The sequence below is a fragment of the Melospiza georgiana genome, chromosome 2, assembly GCF_028018845.1.
Source record: "Melospiza georgiana isolate bMelGeo1 chromosome 2, bMelGeo1.pri, whole genome shotgun sequence".
NCBI lineage: Eukaryota > Metazoa > Chordata > Aves > Passeriformes > Passerellidae > Melospiza > Melospiza georgiana.
In genome coordinates this window covers 91538034-91557130 of record NC_080431.1, presented here as the reverse complement: position 1 = coordinate 91557130, position 19097 = coordinate 91538034, and the positions used below count along the sequence as shown (strand labels likewise).

The 19097-nt window shown below is 42.4% G+C and overlaps 1 protein-coding gene across 1 annotated transcript in view; it reads left to right on the top strand.

Annotated features, from left to right (window-relative positions):
* The first annotated feature begins 5841 nt into the window (after nucleotides 1-5841).
* Nucleotides 5842-19097, top strand: part of PLCXD2 (phosphatidylinositol specific phospholipase C X domain containing 2) — a 30795-nt gene continuing 17539 nt past the window's right edge. Inside the window, exon 1 of the mRNA XM_058018884.1 lies at nucleotides 5842-5978. Coding sequence (XP_057874867.1) covers nucleotides 5861-5978 — 118 coding nt within the window. The 5' untranslated portion in view covers nucleotides 5842-5860. The remainder of the gene's footprint in view (nucleotides 5979-19097) is intronic.

The window sequence follows — 19097 nt, the reverse complement described above, 5'->3', positions numbered from 1 at the left end:
GGCTGGGAAGCAGAACAGGCAGCAGGCAAGCACCAACACCGAGTACCGAAAAGAAATGTAGAACCAATGTCAATCCCTGTTTGCAGCAACTGAACAATGTGGGTAACGTATCAATTTTTGTAGCGTATCACCAGGTGAATCCATTGTGTTATGACAATGTGAAGCTGGGAATGTGTGTGATGAACAGGAAAATGTAGTAGGTGGGAAGAAATATAACATTTGATAGCAAATTCACCCTGAACAGAGAGCCGATCATATTGGACTTAGCACAGGCAAATGATGATAGAGTCTGCCTGCACTATGATAGGGCTGTCTGTTTTACAAGGAACAAAGATGGAATAGATCCTGAGGGGAAAATTAACGAGATTACTCAGGAGCTGAAAAGGAGGGAGTCAGAACTGAGAAAGAAAAGGGTGGAACAAGAAAGATTGAAAACTTTGGGCAAGCAGTATTCAGAGACAATATGCTGATGGGGAACTACCTTCCCCAGACCAAAACTTATTCATTGATTTAGTTCAGGAAATTGCCACAGAATTGGGATTGTCAAACTGTTGGATTTGCGGGGGGCTGAAATCGACAGAGAAGTGGCCTTGGAAGGGTGAGGGTTTGGCTTCAGAACAGCTTTTGAAATGGGACAATCTGTTGTAGTGTGTTTGTTAAGTTTATTGTATAGCTCCCCCATTTTGCATTGTTCCCCCCATTTTATGTAAATGGTTCTGCCCTTCCCAGTTTTCCCGCCATTGGCACTAACTGTCAGTTAAGTTATATAATTCCTCCTCCCCGTTATTTCCTTATATGTGGACTTTCTCTTCTCCCCGGGCCCAGTCAATCACCCCCCACTCCTCCTAGCTTTCCAGAATCTTCTTCACTCTGGAGGTTGTGGTTGGCTGTGGTCCCGGGGCCCCTCCTTTACTTTGTATTTATTGGTTTCCCCTTTATGTCAGTTATGATAAGTTCATCCCTTCACCCTTCCCGATTGGTTCCCTGTAAATCCCACCCACATACACCCCCCCTTCCTTTAAAATCCCACTTCAGCCTCCCCTCGGGGCCACTCCCCGGTTGGTTGCTCGAGAACGTCAATAAACCGACTTAACCCCCGGTGAGCGTCCTGCTCCTTTCCTCATATAACCATCAGCGAGAGCTTGTCCGCAGCCAGCACAGCCCAAGGCCATCTGACGCCAAGGGGTGCTGGCAGGGAATTGTAGCTGGGTGTCGGCCCCTACCCTCAGCTAGCCGGACATTGACCCTTTGGGCCACGTACGCCTTGCCGCAACAATCCAAGAGTCTCAAAATTGGCACAGAGACCTGAGGGATGGCTGTTAGATCAATGAGTGATTGGGACAATCTGCCTCAGTCGAGAAGGGAAAGAATATACTGAAATGGTGGGATATGTGCTGTGTATAACCACTTTGTCGGTATTTAGGTTGCAGAAAAAAATAAGTCTTTTTGCATTTTTGATAATTTGGCTTTCAATTGATCATTTATAACACTCTTCCATCTGGTTTGTAGTTTATGATGCTTTATCTTTTTCCTTTCAAAGTCTCCTGTACCAGTTTGCTCAGTGGAAAAATAATGTATGTGTTTGCCCTTTGGTTCCTTTCCAAACGGGATGACTTCCAGATTGATTCTGGCATGCTGCATAGCCTGAAACACCCTCGTGTGGTGTAAAAGAAGAATTGAATAGCTCGCTATTGTCAAACATATGTCTCGCAGATGCCAGGGCATGGCTCACAGCAAACAAAGGGAGATAGAGAAGCAGGCAATATATTGATAGAACTGACACTGAGGCTATGAGTGGTGGGCAGAAAAGAGAGGGGAAATCAATATTACACAGGGTATATTTTGGATTATAGAAATCTAAGTATTTGCAATGGGCTTAGGAGGTGCAAAAACTGTCATAGTAACAGTGGTTTTCTGACTTGATGTAAAATGGAAAATGAACACCACTGCTTGTGGTGCACTTGAAAGAAGTGGCATTTTCAATGCAGTGATGTCTGCAGAGCTTTGTGATTGAGTGTGTCTGATGGTTTGAGATGTTAAATGATTCCACTGCAGTCAGGGTAAAAATGGTAATGAAGAGCTTGGAAGAGTCTGAGTATACTTACATGAAACATTTAGCAATTAGCTTCTCTCTCTCCAAATGAATCCTGCAGTTTTCTTCTCATCAGCAGCAAAGTAACCTTTCAAATACATGGAAGACACAGAAGCTGCTCCAATAACTTACTAATTTCTTGCCTGCTGATAAATTGCATTGTAAGGATTTGGAATTTACAGGGCACTGTAGACTTTAAACTGAAAAGGATGATTTTTAAAACATTAACAGAAAGCTTTCTAACAGTGTAAATGTGGCCTGTTTAAGAATGGCATGTGTTATCAGGGTATTCAATGTGGTAAGGAGAAAGAGGCTAAGCTCCCTGTAGCACCTGATATTATCAGCTTATTTTCAGTTCCTTTAAAGCTCTTTTAAAAGTTCATTGTTCTGGATTTATATTCTGTATATGGCAGCCGACATACTAAAATTGAAATAAATCACATTTGTGTGTTTGGAATTAGCTAACGGTGAAAACCATATGCCTCTTGGTGCTTAAATAGCATCAGACTGATCTGCACAGCCAATCTTTTTACTATGCATTTGAAACAGGAGGGATTTGAGCTGCTAGATTGTCTGGGCTGCCTGTGACATTGGTTTGTGCTTTGCACCCAGACAAAAGTGAATAGCTGAGTTCTCAGTAAATCCACATAAGGCACAAATGTGACTATATAATCTGTGGGGGAAAATTGATAGTAAGATTTTAGGCTATCTTCACTGCTGAATGTAATTCATATGGGAATGCTCCAGCAACATGGAAAAATACAATAACCTACTAGTCTTGATACGAATGAAAAATGTCAATAATGTGGTGTTTTCCTTGTCTGCTTAGGCATTAATTTTTGCAGCTTAACACGTTTGTTTTGCCACTTAAACACTTGCTTGAAGTGGAGCATTTGATTGGTCTCAAGTGACAAGACCCTACATAATTTGTGAGTTTAGTCCCTGGAAAATAAAATTGTATTATTAATGCCATTTGTTCCCTCTGGCTATCTCAATTAATGATCATGATTGCAAAGTTTGGTACTGATTACAGAAGAAAATTATGAAGTTTTGTGCAGATGGAAAGAGGTTTTGTGGAGGCAACAGGTAACTTAATACTCTTCTTTCTTAGAAAAGGAAGGGTTTTTTGGACCACAAGAAAGTTTTGCTAGTGGTTACTGCTGGCAAGTGTCTGTGCATCACATCTGATGCTCACAGCTGAAGTCTCACCCCACAATACTGAATGGATGCATGTGTTCCTTCCCTTACCACTCTGGTTGCAAGCTGGTGGTGTCCCATGCAGTCTAAATGTCCTTTGCAGGTTGGAGATCTAGACACCATCTTAACCACAAGAGCCAGGGTGTGCTTATCCTGCACATCATAGCCGGGGGGTGCTGAAACTACCTGTGCACAAAGGAGAAAGTCACTGCGCTGTGACAGCACGGAAGTACCCGATGCTGTCACATTCTCCAGTACCATGAAAGAGTGCAGGCAAATGCTCAGAGGTTTTGGGGAATCTGTGAAGAGAGAAGGTTTGAGATTCTTCCTGCTTCAGCTGTAGACTCCTCTTTTCTAGCTGTTCTGATGGCAGAGGACTGCTAAGATCTGCTGTCATGGCAGATGTGATTAGATTCCTTCTCCCATGTCAGAGCACACCCTCCTGTTCCTCTTCAGACTATGTTGCCTGTCAAACACACCCCATATTTATGGCCTTTGAGAGATGGGAAATTGTTAGAAATGCAGGATGGGGCCTGGCAAGGACACCCAGCAGTACTGTGACAGTAGTCAGCCTTAACAGTTTTGGTTCTAGACTTCAGTGTTTACAGTTTCCCTGCCCAAAGGCACAGAGATGTCCCTGGGAACATACCAACCTCTGTGAAGTCATTACCCCTGAACTGCAAGGCTTTCTCATCCTGGAAAGCTACACTTGGCACAGCCGTGGTTGCCAGCTGCATGCAAGGTGTTCACAAGTGCTCTTTTCCTGGACAGCCCCAAGCTGCAAAGGTGGGAGCAGGACAGAGTGAATAATGTGCAGCAGAACAGATATTTAAAGGAGATAAACTTGCAGGGGTAGGGACTGTTTGGAGCTTCTATGTAACACAACATAATGTAACCACTCTCTTAGTTGAAGATAAAAATTTCTTTAGAAGAGAAAATGTTCATGGTGTCATACACACTGCTGTCTCCTACATCAGGGCAAGTGTGGTCTTAATGGGAAGGGGGAGCAGGGCTGCAGGACAATGAAATGCATGCCATGAGATGCTATCCTCCATGTTCTTCCTCGAGTGTGAGGGTCAGGAGTGCCTCGTGAAAATTTATAATAAAAATTACACTTGGTTTAAGCCTCTTCAGTATCAAAGATCTAAAAGCAAAATGTCTTTGTTGGCTTCCTTGAGAAGAAAAATGCTGACTCATGGAAGGAAACAGAATTCTGGTTGTATTCTATGAAAATATACAGTTAATGCGTATTTACAAATATAAAAAGTTTATGTATACTTTAAATATACAGTTCAATCAGCAGTTTCACTCCATATCAATTAAAGTATTCTGTGAATAATGTGCAAACTGTAATACACCAGATGAAAAATACCTGGCTAATTAAAAAATACTTCCTTACAGACAAAACAGAGGACTTCCAAAATACAAATCTTTGGTGTTTTGTATTCAGCCTTTAGTAATTTGACAGTGAAAAATTATATTTCAGAATTACATTTGTGGGGTTTTTCTCTTTTTTTTACTAACGGGATGGAGTAGGTCTCAGTGTTGCATATCTGGTCAACTCTATATCCTATGGGAAGAGTAGGGAAATAGTATGATTGTACATATTTTTAAGGAGTGGTTAAGAAAACTTGCTCACAAAGCATTATCCTTCAAAGTCAGATAAGAATGCAAGGGAGGAAAAGTGTATTTCAGAAGATCGATTTTGTGTATCACAGCAAATCCAGAAATTATTTTGGAGAAAATTCTTTCCCCAATAACTAAATGCAGTGAAAGGTCAAGTGTGAGAATGTCAGGGGAAAGGAATTGTGGAAGAGCAAGTGGTGGGGGATTGCGCTTCTTGCTCCTTAACCCTTCTGCTGCCATGTTGGCTCTTGCCAGACAGTGTGTAAATCTCTCCAGATAAGACACTTAATTGACCAGCCAGCATCACAAAACCAAGCTACTGGCCCTTTGTGTTGGGGGTAGCTTCTCAGGTGCTATGGTAGAGGGAATGGATGAATTTTGGGGGACTGGTGTTTCTCTGACGTGGAACTGCTGAGGGAACTGGGCCTGTTTGGTCTGGAGCAGCCTGAGAGGGGACCTCGTCCATGTCTATCAGTATCTAAGGGAGAGAGTCAACAGAATGGAGTCAGACTCTGCTCGGTGGTGCCCAGCAAGAGGACCAGAGGCCATGGGCAGAAACTGAGTCCCAGGAAGTTCCATCTGAACAGGAGAAAGAACATTCTTCCTGTGCAGTAACCGCGCACTAGAGTAGATTGCACGCACAGGGTGGCATACCGGAGGCATACCAGACCCGTCAGGACGCCATTCTGTGCTGTGTGCCCCGAGCTGTGCCTGCGAGAGCAGGGCGGTGGGCACAAGGCCCGGCACTCCTCCGCAGCAGAACCATCCCGCCGAGATTCCATGAACGCCACAACCCCAGCCCGCCTACCCCACCGGGCGCGGGGCTGGGGGCGGGGCGCGGGGTGGCGGCCAATGGTGAGCCGCCGTGCCCCTTGACGTCACCCCGATTACATAACGGCGGCGGGTGCCGGCGTTGTGCCGGCTCGGCCGCGCCGCCCGCCAGCCATGCGGGAGCGCCGGCGGGGCGGCGCCGTGGGGGCTATGGCTGACGGCAACGCCGACTGGATGGGCTCGCTACCGCCCGCACTGTGCTCCCTGCCGCTCTCCAACCTCGCCATCCCGGGTAGGGCGGCGCGACGAGGTGTACGGGGCCGGGGCTGTCCGGGCGGTGGTGGGGGAGTCGCCTCGGCCGCGGCGTCGCGTCCCCCGTAATAAAGTATTGAGGCAGAGGCTGGGGCTGAGAGGAGCCCGGTCCATCGCAGCAGAGGATGGTGGGCTTGATCTCCTGTAAATACTGCTGTGAGACGCTAACCATTGACCTGCTGCTTTCACTGCCTGTAGAAAAGGTAGCTGTGACCGCTAGCGCCGTCCTGTGCGTTTGCAGGTGCTTTAAGTCGGGCTGAAGTCGAGTGGGGAGAATGGTTTGGCTGCGTTGACCCAGCAGCTGGAGGTTTATCAAATGGAAGGTCTGCTGAGATGGGGCTCTGAGTCACCTGCTCTCGGAGGGAGTCTTCCTGGTCGTGTCAGAGGGCTTGGAACTATGTGATCTTCAGGCTCCCTCCCAATCCAGACCATTATATGGCATGTCTTTTATACCCTGGTTTACAGGTAGATAAGCTTATAAATGACGACAACAACAGATGACCTGAAACTTACTTAGACTGATTTTTTGTCTCTAAAGGGTAAAAAATATTCTTCCTTGCAAATGTCAATAGGGAAGATTTTAGAGGTGGTTACTGTACCTCCTTCTGATGCTGGATGTTGCAGTCTGGTACAGGCTTGGTTTTCATTTTAGTGCTTTAGCTTGTCACTTTGTATGTATGTTGTAGCATACATACTGTCTCAGGTTGTGTCTGCGGAGGTTCAGGGGTGGGCGTTAAAAGGAGTTTCTTCACAGAAAGGATGATTAGACATTGGATGGGACTGCTCAGGGAGATGATGAATCACTGTCCCTGGAGGTCTTTAAGGAAAGAGTGGATGTAGCACTGAGTGCCACGGTCCAGTTGGCAAGGTGGTGTTAGGGCTTGGGCTGGACTCTTATCTCAGCAGTGTTTTCCAATCTTCTTCTGATCCTATACAGCAGACATGTTCCTACCAGTGTGGAATACAGGTGGCAGTAGAGGAATCTTTGCAGATGCTAAACAGCAATGGAGATCATCAGTGTTACCTTCAGAAGAGAGATCAAAGGTTGAATGAGAAGCAGTTTTGTCTGTTTTTAACACTGTGTGCATATGACAGGAGTAGCCTGCTTTTGTTCATCTGAGGATACATTCTCCTCTGGAATGATGGACTCAATTGGTTTTGATTTGAGGAGTTTGTTTGCTTCCCCACCAAGCTCCTTGTCATCCTTTGTACATAGGAACAGAGATAGAGCTCCAGGAGTGGAAACCTTAAAACTTTTTTTGAAATAAAATCAGCACTCAAAATCATGACACTGTTGCTTTGCACTTTGAGGAATTGCAACATTTAAAGATTTTTTTTTTTAAGAACAAAACGATAGTATTATGGAGCTATTTAAAGTGAATGAATTGAGAGTGTACACACAAAAGAAACTTCTTAGATTTAATTTATTGTGTACTACTGTGAGTGGGTAACTCCCTTCTATATTGCCCAAGAGATCTTCATAGGGTTCACCTGCTTAATTTGTTGCAAACCTTTTGCTTTCAGAGCTGCTTGTTTTCACTGGCTTTAGAAAAGGTAGCTGTGACTTCTGGGGGTGCTTTTAAAGCTACATTATTCTATGATTCCATGAGCTGTTAAATAATGGTGTGAAACACCTTATTTGATGGTAGAGAAGATCATTCTTTCCTCAGGCTTTAGAACCAACTGGTAGTAAGTAAATAATGTTGAAGATGAGTGTTCATGAGGTATATGAGCTGATTACATAATTATTTAGCTCTGCTCAAAAGGAAGAGAGACTTTGAAAGAGTTAAGACCCTTGTGTGTGTGATCAGTTCCCACGTTTGGGCTTTTCTGATACTCCTGTTGGGAAAAACTCTGGCCAAAATGCTAAACCAATACAGTCATTTGCAGGGAAAAGAGATGAGTTTTCCTGTGCAGTGGCATGAGAGGAGGAATCTTTTGCAATGAAAAATTGCCAAATACTTAGTAACTAAAACATCATCAACGTCACAAGCATGCAGTATAGTCAACAAAAATAACCGCCTTCAACAAGTGTTGACCTTATGTGAAAGTCGAAAGGGTTTTCTCTTAATTATATTCCAGTAATCCTCTTTGGATGGGGGTTTAAAAATGAACCCTTAAACATTTTGATTGTGGATGTGATCCTTGGCAGGGTATTGTATAGTGCTTGTTTAATCTCAAGCTGATTTACATTAAAGAATTTTATGAAATCACAACTATGATGCTTATATTTTCCTTGGTAAAATTTTGATCTGCATCTGCTACTTTTCTTATTTCTCCATGTAGAAAAGGAACACAAAAATCTGGAATGCTCTCACTGATCAACTTCCAAAGTAAATCGGCTAGTTAAAGAGTTAGGTGGAGAGCCTAGCTGTTCCTTGCTTGTACTTACATCCTAATAGTTGGTAATACCATGGTATGTCCAGTTTGTACTGTTTCATTTGAACTGCTGCAGAAATTTTTAGAAAGGCAGGTATCTTGATGTGAAAAATGTGTGTTTTATGATTGGCTTTTTGCAAATATTAAAATGAATATTAGGTGTTGTGTTAGAAAGTAATGCTGTATTAATTCTCTTAAGTACTATGTTAAATATAGTTTTAGGTTACAGCAAAATTATTAAAATAGAAACTATACTATGTAGGATGCTTTTTTTCTGAAGAAAGGACTCACACTGAGACAGCAGTCGCAGGACACCTAAATCTTTCAGAGAAAGAGAATTTATTGCTCCATTATCAGCAGAAACTAACTTTTTCCTGCATTGCTCGGGCAGGACGACACCATTAGGATTCAGAGGAAGAAGCTGATGAGGACCAGACAGAATCCTGTATTTGAATGGAATTTATGCATCATCTATGAGATGTATGGATACGCAACAGGCTGTTGTTTTTAAGGGTTAATCCTTTGTTAATGGGTGTCCTTTTTTGGGCTTGTGCTGCCCAGAAAAAGGTACCTGAAGTCCATAACTCTTTGTTTCTATTGTCTCATATTGTCGTAATTCAAATTGTCCAAATTATTATTAGTTTAATTGTATTACTATTTTTATAACCATTTTATTTCTGTTAAACTTTTGAAATTTTAAAAACAAGTGATTAGCATTTTTCACACTTGATTACCTTGCTGCTAGATTCCAAAGTCTCTTCATCTGAAGGTATGGCACCATTTCCCTGTTTCATCAAACTTTTGTATTAATACTTGTATTAGAACAGGTGAAACACTTTTTCTGTCTCAGTCTCCTTTGTGTGAGGTCATGATAAGCTCCTGCCTTTTGGTTTGAGACAGCAAGGCAAGGCACTCGAGCAGATGTTCACTGCCAGCTATCAATGTTTAAGTATTTTGTTAGTCCAGCCTCCAAGGTGCTGGATGAATGTTATGAGAAGAGCAGGCAGTTCTGTTCTCCTTTGGGTCTTGGTAATAATACATTTACTTAATCCTGTTTGAACTATTCCAACTTTAAGTATGGATGTAACAGGTATACTTGGAGTTTTGGATCAATCTGTACCCCTTGCTTGGTTCCCAATGCTGGTCAGGATAGTTAGCTGTGAGTTTTTCCATGCTGCTAATTTTTTTTCTCTGTCTTGCAGAGAAAGCATATGATGGCTAAGGCAGGGATCCACTGCTGCTTGCAGGAGCACCCAGAAGAATTATGGGTGCCCTTTAATAAATAAAGTAAGATAATCAAAAGTCCCTTCTGTCCCCTGCCTTTCCTTTTCTCCCCCTCCAAATATAAATGAGTGTGTTCCCCAGGCTAACCTGAGAAGGTTTTTGTGGTGGTGATAGTTTCGAGGGATTTTTTTATTTTGAGAAGTGGTTCTTTTCAGAAAAGCTCCTTGCAACAGCTGCTCACGGAGTTGGGCAAGCCCTAGGATGGATGCTGGACTGTGTGGATCTCCTGAGGGAGCACAGACATTAACCTGAGGTGTCATGGTGCTGCAGATGTGGACAGGAAAGAACAATAGTTAGAATAGCTGTAGAATAAATGAGTGATTGTTTTCTTTCTCATGGTTTGGCTGAAACAAAGGCTATTAGTAAAAACTAAGCTTAGTCATGGAAAAGTTAATTTCAATCTGAACTAAGTTGTTTGATAAGAGTCACTGAAGAAGAGAGCTAAAAGATGGAAAATTTGGGAAAAGTAAAATGTTTTACTTTAGCACTTTGAAATGTGATACTAAAAAAAAATCTTAGACCAATGGTTTTTTCCTAGGGTGTTAGATTTCTTTTTAAAAAATTTAAGATGTTTGTGTTGTAGGTCAAACTTGGTATATCTAAGGCTGATTTGAAATAGCTTACTGGTTTTTTTTTTATTATTATTTTTAAGCTTTTGCCACTAGAAGCCAGTTTTTCAACCACTGATACACCTAGAGCCAAATGTCACACTCAGCAGAGTGTTCTGCTGCTGTGGAACATGCGGACTAGGCAGGCTGCCTTTCCAGGGAGAGCTGGGACAGCTCTCCACCTGTGGCTTCTGGTGGTGTACAGGGCCTCTTCTATCATCTTCTAGTGATCCCAGCTGGTGTGTTCTTGCTTTCTCAGAAAGCATGTGGATGGCTGGCCATAATCTCATTTCTAAGTCATGCAGAGCATTTGGAATGTGGAGCCATTTCTGTCAGCATCAGGTTGGACAGTGGCCGAGGAGTTTCCTGTGGGATGCTGGGTTGTAGGTAGCTAGAGATGACAGATAAAAAATGGATTTTACCATTCCAGAAACTTTTTTTTTTAAACAGAAAATCATATTGACCTGAATATGGCCAGAACAAGACCATATTGGAGACTCAGAGCAGTTGTTAAAGTCTTGAACTTGACTGTTGGCTGATCCCCAAGAAGAGATGTGTCCTGGCTCTTCTGAAATAGTAAAACTTTGCTGCTCCAAACTATAGCATAGTCAAGCTGCCTAATTCCCCCTTATGACACACACCCTCTTGACTTTCTAGACAACTTGTAATATAACTTTCCATAGTTTGTTCATGGCAGTGTCAGTGTGACTAAGCCAAAACTTGCCACAGGACAGTGTTCCACTGTTTCTGCCCTTCCCTGAGAAGTTCATCCCAAGAGCCTCAGTAAGAAGCTTCCTGATTTTGATTTAAATGATCAAAGTACTATGAAATTTTCATCCCTGGAAAACAAAGCTTTACAAATACAGCTGGTAGTCTTAACAAGGAGCAGCCCTGCTGGCCAAGCCCATGGTTCAGCTTAAAGGGGGGATGGAAGGCATGGAGAGGTGTTTCCTGAGTTGATAACCTGCTGCAAGTGACTGAGTTGGTGCAGTAGTGTGACCATCCATCCTCATGTGCCCCGGGCCCTGAGCATCTTCTGTACAGGATGCCATCATTCTATCCACCAACTAACTGGCCAACTCTGCTGTCCTGACAGTGTAGCTGTTCCTTAAAAGCCCTGTGAGCTGCTTGACTTGGAGTTGACTAAGAAGAGCCAAAGTGGTTCTGAAAAGAAGCAGCAGCAAACACTGTCCAGTTGAGAGCTGGCCACTAGGCTCTGACTGGGTTGGGTGGTTTTCCTCTTTGTCTGCCTGATCCTGGGTGAGCTGCTGAACTTGCTAATGCTATGATTTTTCTTGTTTATTTGTTCATGGGCTGCTGTGGGCTGTGGATGTGTGTGCTGAGAGGAGTGGTGGTGACCTTGAGGCTGTATCCTCCTCTCAAACAGTATTCCCATGGAGTTCTCATTAAAAGCATCATTGAATCATCTGAACTGGCCATCTATTGGATTGGAGCTCAGCGGGAAGAAATAAAAGATTTATGTTCTGTTCCACCAAGCTTTATTTTCCCTCTCAATTTAGTTTGTATCTACCAATGAATCAGGTGGTAACCGCTAGAAGAAAGTATCTGCATGAGTATAATGATGTTGAGTATGATTGGTAAATGCAGAATTTTCTGAAAAAAAAAGTTATTTTATTACTTTGTTAGGCTATTTAATTGTAACAGCAACTCTCAAATATTTTTAGAGAGGCTGTTAAACTATCTGGACTGTTACACTGGTGAGAACATTTGATGGAAGTTGTTCCACTGTTCTTAAGTAACCAAGTATTCTTTTTGTATGTCCCTCTGTGAGGAACTGGTCTGGTAGACACTAGGTCTGTGTAGGAGCTCCCCTGAAAAGCCAGTCTTACGGCTTCTCTTTTTAAAGAACTTCTGTTATCTGTTTAGCCAAAACCAAATTACTCTTGAAATACCACAAAATTTTCTTCAGACAGTATACAAAGGTCCTAATTAATTTGGTTTTTTTCTGGAAAAAAATTCTTCCTGTGATTTATTGAAATCTGTACCCTAGAGAAGGACTTAAGTGTGTCTGGTAAATGAGTTTGGTAAAGTGTCTTCAACTTGACTGTTTGGTGATCTCCAAGGAGAGATGTAAATGAATGCAGAACATGCCAAAGTTTTACTTCCAATGGAGAAAACTAGTTACAGTGTTGGTATAAATGGTTGTTGCTCTCCTTCCATGTTGTGAAAGTTTGCCTGCTTTTCCAGCAAAGATGCTAAAAGAGGAGAAAATACCATGTAATAAAAATTTCTCTATAGCTTTCTCAGAAGAGAATGAACCCTTGGTCCACTCAGTTCTGAGTGGTCACAAAAGAGGAGTTTAGAACTCTAAGCTGAAGGGTTTTTTCCTTTTTGAGTGTGTGGATCCAGTCAGGCTTTGAAATGGTAGCGATATGCTGTGTCTTTCTTGCATTCCCATTGCAGGCAGCTGAGAATGTTGATAAATGAGAAATCATGGCTAAGTGCCAGTGCCAAAAGTATTTCTTCTGGCTGGAAAGAAAATCAAACTACTCTGTGACATTGTGTCTGACAGTTTTAGGTTGTCTTTAAGCTCTTGCATCCCATTGCACTGCCTGAAAGGGGCAAATCAGAGGGGGAAATCAGAGTAGTTCTTGGATAGAGAGAGGGAGTTTTCCTAAGAGGATTTGGTCCGTACTAGGATTTGTCTTTCTTAATGAGACTGCATTAAGAATATCTAAAGGATTCTTGTAGATTTCTTAAAATATACTCATCTCTATGGTTTAGATAATTGATTATCAATAGCATGTTTCTCATTTCTGCTTCATCTCCTTTTGCTGGACAAGTTAGTATGAACTATTTGCTGTTCATTATTGATGAACTTTTAAGATGTTAATCTTCTAATAAGAAAATCTGGATTGTTAATGACCTGAATCCTGAGGACTTCTAGACTTTGACAGACACTTTTGCTTATCCTGTTTTCCCCTCAGTTTTGGCACACACAGGAGATCTGGTTGAAAAGAACATCAGTGGGATAGCCTTGACTTGCTCGCACTTATATCCTGTGTTTTTGGAACTTGGTTACTGTTCTTTTGCCCATCTTGGCTGTGTAATGCCTGCTGTGCTGTGTCATGTGCAGTGGTTTGTAATGTGTGGGGAATGTACTTTGTCCAGTAAGCAAAGCTTGTGCTAAGCAGTTCAGCGTCAATACAGCTCGGGTGATTCTTTGGTCATAAGTGACCCTGTAATGTTTTTAAAGGAATGAGTATGTCTTTTTGACCTTGCTTCTTAGCTTCATGCTATGTTAAACATTTGTTTCTTGCAATTTTCATCCTGTTAGTATTCTGTTCATGTAAAGATAAATCCAGCTTATTCAGATTTATTTAAGTTTACTCACAGCACACTTGTCTGCCCTTTTGCTTTCATTTATTGCTTCTTGGTTGGCCAGATGTTTGCAGAAAGTGTATTGAGCTGCTGCTTCTGACTAGTCCACAGCCTTGGAACCAGGGAGGCTTGCAGTATGCTGAAACATGCTTGTATCCAAAAAACCCCACGAGTTTTTGTCCTGTTTTTGAGTGATTGGCAGTGCACAAGTAATGTTCTATGTTGGAAGATCTCTGCACTTTGCATGCTGTATAATCATATTTTTAATATTCCACAAAGGTAAATTTGCAAGGGGTTGGCAACATGATGCTAATCCCTGTCCCTCTGCAGTATTTGCAGGAAGTATTACATGGAAACAAAAAGATATTACCAAATGGTACAGAATCATAGAATATGCTGAGTTGGAAGAGACCCACAGGATCATCAAGTCCAACTGCTGACCCTGCACAGGACGCCTCCAAGAGTCACACCCTGTGCCTGAGAGCATTGTCCAAACACTGCTTGAACTTGGATAGGCTTGGTGCTGTCACCACTTCCCTATTCTAGTGTTTAGCTGCCATGTGGGTGAAGAACCTTTTCCCAAGATCCAGTGTAAGCCTTCCAACTCAGCTTTGTGCTGTTCCCTGAGTTCTGTCACTGGTCATGAGAGTCAACAGCTATAGCTAGTATTTGTTGACATTGGAGGCTTGGTAACATTCTGTTGATCAAGTGTCATTTGTTTCAGCTCAGCCATAGGTTATTTGACTATCTGTGAGTAAGTAGCATGACAAATAAACATACTGGGAAGTTAGATTTTACTGCAGATTGGATGATAAAAGGCTACTGTCCAACAATCAGCACAAGGGCTTCAACAAGAAGTCATTCTGAACTGTGAAATACAATTATTTAACATATAAATTGAATTGAAAAGTGAGCTGTTTAACATGAAATTAACTTGAAGAATTAGTATAAGCAGAAGAAAAACGTTTAAAGATATGAGTGAAATTTAATCCACAGTTGCAATTACTAGGATAAAATTAAGAGATCTGTCCATAATTTTAAGTCTGGCATCTGGAATATATATACCTATATAATATTATTCTAACTATAACACAGCTTTTGGTAGTTAAATGTCTGGGCATTTGAGGGCGTATGACTTCTTTCCTTGAAGCTGCCAGTCTTTGTCAGATGAAGGAAATGAAACAGAAATAAAGCTGCCAGAGGATTAGCAGTCCCCTAATTTTGTCTTTGAATATGCAATCTCTTTCATGAATATTGCAAATTTAATGCTTGCTGCTTTGTGCTGCACATCTTTACCCAGTTGGAAGCAATTGGCAAATCATGATCTCTTCATTGTATTGCCTGTGCCTGACTGGGTTTTGGGAAGGGCTGAGCACCAGTCTGCTGCCATGTAAGGTTTGCTGTCTGAACGCTAATCCGGTCTTGTGTACAGTGATTCCTTGTCCTGCACGTGCAGGAAGATGCTTTTGAGGCGGTTCAGGCTGGACTTATAGCCTCTCCTTACCTGAAGGACAATGAAGATAAATTTTCTTGGCTCATCTCTGCCTTTTGACTTCTTGGTGGGTGAGGTGGAGGTTATAAATACCTAGTTTTGTTAGTTGTTCTGTCCACAATCAGTAGGTTTAAGGAATAGCTTTACTATAGGAATAGGATGTTATTTATACTTAAGTTGTTAGTTATCATGTGAAATGTCTTGCTTCAATAATTCTTGAGGTTGCTTTTTTCCCCAGGAAAAGTACTCAGCATAATTTGTGGCAATGCACGTTATTTGTGTGGTGGGGAACAACAGATGGTGAGGGATTTTTTACAAAGACTTTACAGTGTGTGTTGCTGTGAGAGTTTTGTGGTTCTTGCTCTGTCCAGGACCTGCCAGCCTTGCTGCTGTTGCTGGGCAGTGTCCAAGCACCTTCACACGTCCTTGTGTTAGACATTAATTGAGAATCTGCTTAGCAAGCTCTTACACTGAGCTCCTGACAAAATGGGGCTGGTCTGCTCCATTCCTGCCATGTAGGCTCTGCCCTTTGCCTTTGAAGTTTTACAGATTTGGGTTGGTTTAGGTTATGCTTTTTCAGAAAGAAATCATGCTGTATCACATGTATCAGCAAGCAGCTTGGCTCCTGCCATAGCAACAGAATGGCAAGACTTTGAGTTTAGAGATAGAGCAAAGGACAGCAGGGATTATTTTGACATCATGATGCAATCAGCTTAGCATGTACTTAACATTTAACAGCTAAGCTATGTTAAAAGGCAGTGCCTGATCTGGTAATATATCACAGTGATCTTAAAGAAGGGCCTGGTGGATGATGTGTGAAATAAACAAAAAGGGCCAGGAGACTTCTTCTCCTATGTAATGCCTCTATTAAAAAATTATCAGCTCAGGATTGGGCAGCTCGACGGTCTGCAGCGTCCGTCGTCTCTCCCAAGGCGACTCAGAGGAGGAGGATATGCACAGCTCTGTCCACCAGGGGCAGAGCTGGGGATCAGATCCTCTTGGGAGCCTTCAGGGTCTCCTGATCCCACAAAATGGTGCCCCTCCCACTCAGTCGGCCTGGTCTCACCGCCGGGGTCGACTCCCATGGTCAGGGCGAGAGGGTCCGAAGGTGTTCTGCGTCTCTGCAGGCTCAGCACTCGGTTCCTCACGTCCAGACATCACTCCAGTCTCTCAACTCTTAGGTGGCTCGTTGTTTTTGGGGTTTCTCCATGAGTTTGGAGATGGGGGTCCCACAAAGCGTTCTGGTCTTGGGAGTCACTTTGCATAACCCCCCCCCCACCTTCTCAGGTGTCTTCCCTATTCTGAGAAAGGTACAACTTAGCTTCGGGCAAGGTCCCCACCCAGGAGAAGGGCCATTACCTCGCCCCAGCCAGGGCTTTTACTAATACAAAAACAACCATTAACGACAACGACCCGTGATTACAATAACAAGGGCCGCAGCCCAGCAGTAGTGGTGACTTTTTAAAACAAAAAAATATTAACCAAATTTTTGTTCATAACAGTCCCCCCTCTTTTTCTTTGATCGAGCTTAAATTCTAAGCTCGCATCAACTCCCAATTTTTTGTTTTGAATCTACTATAAATCTCTTGTGCACTTTGGTAATCATGGTTACTTAACCTTGTTACTTTCTTTGGTTTCTTCAGGTTAGTCTGCACGGCCAGTACTATTTTACTAAAACAGATAAACAAGCATAATAAAAAGAGCAATCTTCCAAGTATACACACACTGAGAAAAACTACTTTCTCCCATACATCCTTTTTGAAAATCTTTAGGTTCTCCCACCCACTGGGATCAAGTGTAGGAGTTTGATCTTCATTATTTACACATGCTAACCTTTTTATTTTGTTTGAAATGTTCCTAATAATTGAATTCTTAATTTTTAATACTGCCTGGAGCCGGATAACTTTGTTTAACTTAGATATTGGGATCCGAATTTGGCTTTTACAATTTTGGATTTTCTCAATTTCTATTTCACTGTGCCTGTTCTGTATAATTTCTCCCAAATCATTATATATAGGAACTCCCAAACTTGATCCAGTTTCTTTGGGTAATAAGAAAATTTGTTTTATCACTCCAGCGATGCAGCTGCCAGACGAGATCAAATCTAGGGGTTTAGGGCTCCCCTGAAATGTGTTCCTAAAGGGGTTTATCTCTTTTCCAGTACACTCATATAAATACTTGTAACAAACAATTTTTCTTACCATTTTCACCATTTCTTTGCTTTTTACTAGATCTGCTGAGCTTGTTTCAGCAGCATCCCATTCAAAGCACAACCAGGCTTCCCCTATAGGGCACTCTCCTAGGAGTGGCTGCCTAAAAGTGGCAGTATTGTATACTATCCAATACACTCTCTTATTTTTTTGATAAAAGACCAATTGGGAGAGGTTAACACAATCAGGGTTAGAACTGATGTGGACTCTCGACAAGGAGCTCACTTCCTCCTCACAGAGGGGTTGGTAGCATTCATTGCACGGCTCAGCTGGGCTCCCCTGAGCACCACCAGCAATCAGAGCCATCAGCACTACCCTTCCCAAGAGTCCGGTATGGGTCATCTCACACAGCCTGCCCACCCGGCCTTGCCTCTTGGGGAATTTTACTGAGGAGAAGCTTCCAAGCTCTTCAGAGTCCCTTCTACCCATTTCTCTAGTTAAACCTCTCTTGGTCTGTTCCTTACCAATTTTGGTTTCCCCTCCCAGGGGAGTGTTCTGTAGAGGATTAACCTGGAGTCTTTAGAAATAAATTGGAGAATTAACCAGAATTACTTATTTACAGTCTTAAACTTTTTACCAACATAATTTACACAGAACAGTCTTAAAACATTTTAAGCAATATTAGAACTCTTAACAAACAATTTTTTTCCCACACAGTTCAGTCTTTTTGACTCTTCCTTCTGAGAGTCAACTTTAAATCCTTTGGTCCTTTTACCACAGTGTACTCAGGTGATTTAGCTTGTGAGGCAGATGAATCTCGTCCAGCCCGGGGGGTGAAAGTGGTGTAGACTCTGGTCCAATGCCAGAGGGGGAAGCTGATGTTGGATCCAGTCCCGTACCTGGGGGTGAGACTGGCCCTTTTATTCTTGTGATATGAGTCCAACCTTTTTCTTTGGTCCGCACAGCTGAATTTGTGATCAGGAGCACCTGGAAGGGGCCTTCAAATTTAGGCATTAATGTTCCCGTAGTCCATGATTTTATCAAAACCCAATCTCCTGGACTAATGTTGTGAACTTTTGTGTCGAGAGGGGAAGTTTGAGGAAGGTATCCTTTCTTTCTAAGTCCCTCCAGAGTTCTTCCAATTATTTCTAAATACTTTCTGGTAGCTTCTTCCCCTTCCAGATAGTCTCCTGTGCTATAAGGTGTTAACAAGAATGGCAGCCCAAACATCATTTCATAAGGTGAAATTCTTATGTCAGCCTGAGGTCTTGTTCTGATGTGCAATAGCGCTAGGGGCAAACACTTCAGCCAATTCATCTTTGTTTCCTCAATCAATTTAGTTAATACATTTTTGAGAGTTTTGTTCATTCGTTCCACCCTCCCAGAACTCTGGGGGTGCCACGGAGTATGCAACCTCCATTTCATTCCTAAAGCCTCAACTATATTTTGTAATGTTTGGGACACAAAATGTGGACCTCGGTCTGAGTCTATGGTGTTCACAATACCATATCTGGGGATAATATTCTCTAGGATTGCTTTTGCCACGACTTGAGCTGTTTCCCTCCTGGTCGGGAAGGCTTCTACCCAGTGTGTGAGATGATCAACTATAACCAGTAAATATCTGTAACCTTGCACTGGGGGCATTTCAGTGAAATCTATCTGTATGCTTTGGAAGGGTCTCAAGGCTAATTCCCTTCCTCCAGGTGCTACTTTTCTCATAACTTTCTGGTTCACTTTTTGACAAATGATACACCCTCTGGTAACAGCTTTAGCCAGGCTATATACCCCGATGCATAGGTTATTTCTTAGGAAATGATCACATAGTCCTTGGACTCCCCAATGAG